This window comes from Cibotium barometz, chromosome 27, assembly GCF_041138505.1.
Source record: "Cibotium barometz isolate CiBa-2024 chromosome 27, ASM4113850v1, whole genome shotgun sequence".
NCBI lineage: Eukaryota > Viridiplantae > Streptophyta > Polypodiopsida > Cyatheales > Cibotiaceae > Cibotium > Cibotium barometz.
Window position 1 is genome coordinate 43879883 of NC_141072.1, and position 8943 is coordinate 43888825.

Genomic DNA, 8943 nt, shown 5'->3' on the forward strand with positions numbered 1-8943 from the left:
ACCAGAAATTTGATTTGCCTGTTTAAGCCATTCACAAATCAAGAATTTCTCTCCTTCTCTGTTAAAGAGGGTGAATATTTCTGCAAGTCCCAAAACTTATCATGATATTCTGCAACAGTAAGTGCCCTCTGTTCTAAGTTTAAAAATTTATTCATTCTCTCCATGTGATATTCTGGTGACAGTAATGCTAAATCATATGCCTTTTGATTATAGACCACGTGTGATATCCTCATTTCGCAAGTTCCCCTACTGTGCATAGTAGACTTCCATCATAATTTTGCAGAACCTTTAAAAAAAAGTGCCGCAGTCTTTGCCTTAGCTTCAGCACTAAAATTGCAAGTTCGAAAATAATCTTCAAGCTACTCAATCCATGCTTCCGCTTCTTCACTCCTCTTTCCCTTCCCATTAAAGGTTGGTAATGAATTTTTTTTCGTAACTTGTTTGAGAGAAAAATCATCTACATGATCAAATTTTAAGTCCTGCGTCCATAACAGTTTTCATGGCCTGCATTGTATCCTCCTGCAAACTCCTTAATAGTTCAATGTATTAAAAGATTAAACCCAACTTGTGCAGCAACTCTTGGTTGTGGGCTTATGGAAACTTCACCAAGTTCTTCTTGCTGCCCGTCAAAATTTCTTGCTCCTTGCCTGTCTCATTGACCTGGTCCATCATCAAAATTTAGATGATCTTGCATCTCTCCATCTTCTCGGTCACTCCTATCGTCTTCATTCAAATTCATGGAAGCTCGAGCACGTATGGCTCTCATTCTTTCCTCTAATTCTCGGTCACCCCTATCGTCTTCTCAAATCCATGGAAGCTCGAGCACGTATGGCTCTCATTCTTTCCTCTAATTCTCGATTTCTGTCAATAAGTCTTATAACTTCTTCAAGAGTTACACCCACATGCAATAATCCTTTTAAAAGCTCCTCTTCTTGCCCTAGGTTGACCACTGAATTTGTTTGATGTGCAGCCATCTTGTGACTATATAGCAAAATTACAAAATATTTTTTTCAAAGAAAAGAAACTCTTGGCTGTATCACAAAAAAAATAAATATATATTAATCACTCAAGACCCATAACACCCGCAATTAAGTGTGGGCTGCCCAACCTATGCTCTGATACCAACTATAATGTACCCCATGTTCTATTCCATTAAAAAAAAATCACAAATATTCACAATGTTTTCTCAAATTTTCATAAAATCACATCACACTTCAAGAGAAAGAGAAAATTTCCAAATAACACTAATCATTTTCTAAGTCAAACAATCCAAAAACTCATAATAATTGCCAATACAATTACTCAAAATTAGAGAGATAATCACCAACAGAAAATCTAGCCAGTCTAGGGCTTTCTTCCAACCCCCGTCCACCCAACCTCCACACTGGACGTTGCGAGTATCCTAGGTATGCCTCCTTCTCGATCTCATCCTCTCTAGGTTCTACCACATGGCTCCCAGAGGGCTTCAATCTCATTCTCTATCTAGCAGGTAAACAGTACTGACCGGCCCGAATCTCAAAATCTCTCTCTCTCTCTCTCTCTCTCTCTCTCTCTCTCTCTCTGTGTGTGTGTGTGTGTGTGTGTGTGTGTGTGTGTGTTCCTGCACACAAAAAGAATAACCCAAAAACAGCGCACGAGAATTAGTTAGATTATCATGCACAAAAACGATAAAGATAGCAATCCTTTCTAAAAACACGATCTTTAACCAAAATAGAGATGATACACTAGAAAGTGGTGTCGGATTCATTTTGCGAATACCAGCCAAACTATGCGGAATCTCCAAATGGTCCGAACGTGGACTTTGTTTCTCTTGTGATGATCTAACTTTCTTTAATACTTCTCTCTGATAAATAAAGCTATCTACCCCCTCATGTGAAGCTGTTACTAAAAATTAAAGGTCAATTTGGTGTCCGGGCCCTCTTTCGAGTGCCCGTTTGCAGCTATATTTACTATGTAAACCCCCATACGAGTTTCCTTTACTCTAAACTACCCACTATGACCTTCTTATACATTATCTACTAACATGGTTAGGTATAGAATAGAAATCACTTACAAATGACAACACAAAACAGGTATAAAAACCCCAAGATTGACCAAATTCAATGTCTCTAAAATCACTCAATTTGTGATCAAAATTAATCTTTTATGTCCTCCAAGTATTTTCCACTTTTTAACATTTAATATAGATGCTAAAAATCACCCAGTCAATTGGACCCAAAAATACGTACATATGAGCACGTTACAATGTGTGCGTGTGTGTGTGTGTGTGTGTGTGAGAGAGAGAGAGAGAGAGAGAGAGAGAGTGCTAGCGAGTATAAAAAAGAAAATGTGGAGTTTATAGATTGTTGCCATATGTTAGGGATATGCACCTAATGGGAAGTGGGAGTCCGCGAGACATGGCCATCCCTTGTCTCACATAAATATAACTAGATAGTTTTTCCACAACCTCATTAGTTGGCTGATGCATGTTGCAAGAGAAGCAAATGCTTGCAAAAGTGTTGCATTCTTGCAAAGCTATGCTTACGTCACGCTATTGTAAATGGCCGAGTTATGCCCATTTGGAATACTTGATGAAGTCTCATTGTGAATCTGTGCTTGTCCGAATTAAGGGAAAACCTAATTAGATCACATTAGATAGATCAAATTACCTAGACCTTGGGAAAACTTATTAGATCAGATTAACTAGACCAAGGGAAAACCTAATTAGATCAGATTAAATAGATTACACAAACCAAATATTTTAAATCTGACCATTGGCCCTACCTTTGCAACAAATACCTTGCAAGAATATGCATTGGGGGGGCTACTTGAAGACTCGAATGTTGAAGCCTCATATGTTGGAATGAGATTTCATCGTCGCGCTACTTGCAGATCGCCCATTACGAGTATCATAGGCCATCATCAAAACCCGTTCTGCGAGACTCTCTCCTCAAGCCTTCTGCGATGGGCGGGCACGCATCGCAAAACCTCAGCAGAGCCCCATTGTGAGCACAGACCACACATGGTGTACTATCGGCTGGCCACCAGCAATGCATTGCAGGAGCAACAGCTCCAACAGGAGAGCCCTCCTTGTGGGCAGTCATTGGCCGATGAACTTCAAATCCTTTGCCAGCGAGGACATTTGGACATGGCCATTGACGTCATGTCACACATGGACCATCCGGCCACAGACCATACATACATGTCTTTCCTGAATGCATGTAGCAAAAAGAAGGCTCTTAGTCATGCCAAACAAGTCCATACCCATCTTGCCATACATGGGTTAACCCTTACTTACCCCCTTGGCGACTACTTAGTGGAAACCCTAGCTAAGTGTGGTGGCATTGAAGATGCCCTCCACATCTTTCATAGATTACCCAGTCACAGCGTCCACTCTTGGACTGCCATCATTTCGGCTTACACAGAACATGGTAGAGGTAGGGAAGCTTTGAAATTGCATCAATTGATGTTGGAGGATGGTATTGAGCCTAATCATTTCACCTATGTTACCCTACTTAAAGCTTGTGGTAGTATATCCGCCCTTGAAGAGGGGAAGAAGATACATGCTGCGGCACGGAAGAATGGCTTCGCTTTTAATGTCTTCGTTGGTAGCACACTAGTGAGTATGTATGGCAAATGTGGACGCATCATGGAAGCAGAGAAAGTGTTCTGTGAGTTGCCTGTGCGCAATGTTGTGACATGGAATGCGATGCTCTCAGCATATGCTGAGCAGGGTGAAGGAGAGAAAGCTCTACAACTATACAGGCAGATGCCTGAGGAAGGCGTGAGCCCATATGAGCGTACTTTCGTGATTGCTATTCAAGCATGTGGCATCTTTGCAGACAAGGAAGAAGCTATAACTGTAGAGGAGCAGATTACCAAAGTGATCTCTTTAGAAATTGGCCGGGCATTACATGTGGATGCCTTGAGGAAGTGTTCTGCTTCAGGTGTTTTTTTTGGAAGCGCCCTTCTGAGTATGTATAGTAAGTGTGGGAGCATCGTGGAAGCAGAGAATGTGCTAAGTCGGTTGTCTCAGCGCAACATCGTATCATGGAATGTGTTGCTTTCTGCTTATCTTGAGCATAAGCAAGGAAAGAAGGCTTTACATGTATATAGAAAAATGCACGAGGAAGGCATGAGTCCAGATGAACTGACTTTTGTGGCGGTCCTTCAAGCATGTGGTGCCTTTGCTGAAAAGGAAGAACCTACCCTTGTGGACGGTCGATCAGTCAAAGAGATGTCTTTAGAAATCGTAAAGGCATTACATAGGGATGCCCGGAACAAAGGTTTTTCTTCAGATATCTTTCTCGGAAGCACTCTTATGACTACCTATGGCAAGTGTGGAAGCATCATTGATGCAGAGACTGTATTCAGGGGGTTGTCGGAGCGCGACGTTGTGACGTGGAATGCAATGCTCTCAGCATATGTTGATCAGGGCCAAGGAGAGAAGGCTTTACGGCTGTACAGACAGATGCAAGAAGAAGAAGTGGGTGGAGAGGAGCGGACTTATGTGGTTGCCCTTCAAGCATGTTGCATCCTGGCAGAGAAGGAAACTGCAACCGTTGTGCAGGGGCAATTGATCAAAGAGATGTCTCTCACATATGGCCAGGCAATTCATGCGGAGGCAAGGAAGAAGGGGTTCACTTCAGAGATGTTTCTTAGTAACACCCTTGTGAGTATGTACTGCAAGTGTGGAAGCATTGTGAAAGCAGAGAATGTGTTTGGTGGGATGTCCAAGCATGACATTGTGTCATGGTGTGCAATGCTCACAGCGTATGTTGAGCAGGGTGAAGCAGAGAAAGCTTTACAGCTGTTTAGACAGATGCATGTGGAAGGCGTCAGTCATGACCAACTGAGTTGTGTGATCGCCCTTCAAGCATGTGGCACTCTTGCAGGAGAAGAAGAAGCTGTGTTTGTGGAGGGACGATCAATCAAGCCGCTGTCTCTGAAGATTGGCCAGGCAATCCATGGCTATGCTAAGGTAAAGGACTTTGCTTTAGATGTCATTGTTGGGAGCACCCTTGTGAGTATGTATGGTAAGTGTGGGGCGGTTGAGGAAGCAGAGGCTGTATTTAATGCGTTGACCCTGCGGGATATTGTGTCATGGAATGCGATGCTCTCAGCATATCTCGAGCAAGGCTATAGTGATGAGGCTCTCCAGTTGTACAGGCAAATGCAGAAGGAATGTGTGACAGTTGATGATGTTACACTTATCTGTGTTCTGCAGGCATGTAGTGAAACAGAAAATGAGGAGATCTGTAGGCAGCTTTATTTCACCATCGTCTCATCTGCATACGATATAAGCCTTCTCTTGGCCAACACTCTCATTCATGCATATGGGAGTTGTGCAACTATGGAAAATGCTAAGGCCATCTTTGATGGATTGTGTCGGAGTGATGTCGTCTCGTGGACTGCGTGCATTGCTGGCCATGCACGAGAAGGAAATTTTGTGGCTAGCTTGAAAATGTTTGAGGAAATGCATCTGGCACACATTAAGCCCGATGGAGTAACGTTCCTCTCTTTACTCTCCGCTTGCAGTCATGCTGGTCTTGTCAATGAAGGGGCCGAGTACTTTGAATTCATGAACAAAGGTTATGGCATAACACCAAATCTAAAGCATTATGCTGGTATGGTAGACCTCCTTGGACGTGCAGGAAACTTCAAGAAGATGGAAGACCTGCTGTCAAGGATGCCTATGCAGGCTGATCTGACCACCTGGTTGAGCTTGCTGGCTGTGTGTCGTACTCATGGCAACAGGGAGCTGGGAAAACATGCATTTGATCGTGCAGTGCATATACAGCCCATGGAGGGGACTGCCTATATCTTGATGTCCAACATCTATGCTGATGCTGGGCTGCAGGATTGACTTATGGGCAGTTCAAAGACCGCATTCTTGTTACAAAGAGCCCATTGCCCAGACTTTACATTGGGAGCATTTGAATTGACCAGAAATTGCACCCGGTAAACATCTGTTCCCAAGCAAGTGAAATATCCAAGTGGTCAACTTATGTGTAAGTATGCAACCCACCAATTGGAGCCACTGAAGTAACACTTGCATCTGTCATCACTGAGATCTTACAGAAGTAACTGCAGAGATTGCTTTTTGAGTTCATACTGTTAGCGAACACAGATATCAAGCTGACACTGTTTGAGTGAGCTTTTGGTGTGCTTCTTTTGTGAGAGATCTCCAAGATACCTTCAAGAAAATGACAGGAATAATTCAGCCCTTGAAGGGCTTCATTAATGCCCAACCTTGTGTTATGAATGAGGTGGGCTATTCTAAGGGAGCCTTGGAAGAGCTGGATAGAACAAGAGCAAGTAGTCCATTCTTTTATACAAGTTTACAAGCATCCACGATCAACTATTTGTATGACTTTAGCATGGAGAAGACATTTTTCACAGGCAAAGAATTGTGTGATGATGTAGAAGCGGTCCTTGTAGTGATTAAAAGGATCTGGCCATACAAATAAAGGATCTGGTTTTGCTAATGCTTCTCAGAGGGAAATAAAGCTATGAGGAAAAATGTATCTGCATGTGTGGATGCTACATGCAGCATTTTAGAACTTCCCAGTGACAAGGGGAGGCCCATACCAGACGGAAACACTTAGCTGGTGTACCTGTATTGTGGTACCAAGTAGACATCCTGAGGTTTGACTTCTGAGAGCATATGTAAGATGAGCAGAGAGGTCCAAGATCTGGACCTTGCTTCCAGTAACCGCCCAGCCACGAATGGAAAGGCCTTCCTTTTAAGTGCAATTCCATGACTCCATCAGAAGCGAGCTTGTAGAGTCTCAAGGCCATATTCATCTAGCCTGACGCATGACATGTGATACTTCATCAACTCCTTTATACCCTAAGGTGCTTTATAATTATTATTGTTTATATAGCTGCTTAGGGTTCTAACACCCATGTCCAACCTCAAGTTTATACACCAGAAATCCCTCTAGGTTCCCTACTTATAGAATATGTAACACTAACACTTTCCCCCCCACAACCACCCCCCCCCCCCCCCCCCCCCCCCAAGAAATGTTTACATTCTCATAAACAAAATAAGAAGCTTCACCTATTCTTCTAAGGATTGGGGAATGGAACATGGAGACAACTGAGTACATTTTCCAGTCTCTTTAGAGTTTCAGAAGAATAAGGAACTTTTAAATAGAGATTCTCTCCTTCAGTAAACTCTCATCTTTCTTCAGCGAGAATTTACATAACTTCTAGCTCTATCTTGAGCTCTCTCTATGCATTGTTGAGCTAGGTTCATGTCCTCAAGAAAGTCTTTAGTTGCTTGTACCTTTTCCTTCTCCAACCCAATTGATACTGCAACCTTTAGGGTGAGATCTTACATCATCATAAATGGACTAAAGCTTGAACGTGAATGTTTAGCAATGTTATAAGAACCCTCCATCTAAGGATGTTCAACCATGCTCATATACAACAACCTCATATCTAGCCTCTCAAAGACAGCCCTCCAGAAGTGGCTATCAAATCTATTGTCTCGAATACTAACAATACACGTTGGTAGGTCATAAAGCCTCAAGATATCGTCAATGAATAGTCGAGCTGATTTGAGAGTCTTCACATTCTTCTTGGTTGGAATGAAACGATCTACCTTTGTCAATCGATCAATTACCATCCACACATAGTCATGTCCTCTTTATGTTCTTGTTCGGTAGTCTTTATTTGTTTACATCGCTTTTGTCACTAGTTTCATCCCTATGGTCACACAAGGAAGACTTAACTACTTGTGGGTAGTCCCACAATGAAACCCATGGAAGTACTCAACATCTACCGCCTGGGATCTTCAATGGATGTAGTAGATTGATTATCTTTAGATGTTCTGTTCTGGCTACTTGACATTTATGGCATTCCAATATATAGTTTTAGATATCCTTATTCATACTTGGCCAGAAAACTTAACCTCTTCAGAAGAGAATAATCTTATGTATTCCTAGATGTTCAATGTTGGGACTATTATGACATTCCTAAAGAACTTGGCGTCTGATGTCATGATCCTTTAGTATACACATTTTGTCTAGTCCATCTTCATTTGCATTCATTCTCGATGCAACGATGCTTTTCCTATGGGCCTCTCTTCATGACTACTTTCGAAATCTTAAGAGTAGAGAGCATCATGCTCACATCTACTGTTAATGGACTCTAAAATTCATTATGAAATTAAGCAAAACTCAAGATCAACAATGTGGAGCTTCAAATTGTTGAGAATCTAAGGTGGTAGGGATAGGCTTGGTAAAGTGATGCACATGATGAGAGACGTTAGATTAGGGAGGCTCAAAATAATAAAGAAAGTCTATGGCTGCTCAAGTCTTGCTCTCTTGCTCTGCTATGCTACTGGTGTCTACTTCATGCTTGCATTGCAGGTTGCATGGAGGAGGGTGTCGCCAAGAAACTCCCATGGATCTATCGAGGCTGAGGACTCTTCTTTTAGCTGCAAGGACTGTTAGGGTTGCGCACATAAACGCATCTCTTGCTCTTGGCGTAGAGGTCGTACCACCTCCCTTGTGTGCTGCATCAGAGGCTGCCTCCGCCTACTTCTGGAGAGCTGCAAACAGAGCCAAATTCTAGTTTCTCGTCTTCTGCCTTCAACTTGGCTGAAATTTATTGCAATTAACCAGAGCTCTTCATAGAGCTCACTACATGCGGATATGGTTCTCCTTCATCCATCGGTTCCAAACAACTGTGCTCTTCATGGTTTCTTTTGAGAAACCATAGGTGCAAAACCCACATAGCCTTCATACCATGCAAAACCCACATAGCCTTCACATACCATTTTGCTCATTTTTCATGAGCAAACCTATGAACTAGCACAACCCTCATTTTCCATGAGCAACCTTTAAACCAGCACAACCCACTTTTTTGTATGCTCAAGGTGAACTACATCCTTGTCCCACAACCACCAGGACAAGCTTGCACCTCTTCACATTCCTTGCCAAATGTAAAGAACCA

At 42.5% G+C, this 8943-nt stretch overlaps 1 protein-coding gene across 1 annotated transcript; it reads left to right on the plus strand.

Moving 5' to 3' along the window:
* Positions 1-3001: 3001 nt before the first annotated feature.
* On the plus strand, positions 3002-5845 carry LOC147623420 (pentatricopeptide repeat-containing protein At3g09040, mitochondrial-like). Its single transcript, XM_086821772.1, has one exon. It carries the CDS (start codon positions 3002-3004, stop codon positions 5843-5845), a length of 2844 nt encoding a protein of 947 aa, XP_086677898.1.
* Positions 5846-8943: the final 3098 nt, after the last annotated feature.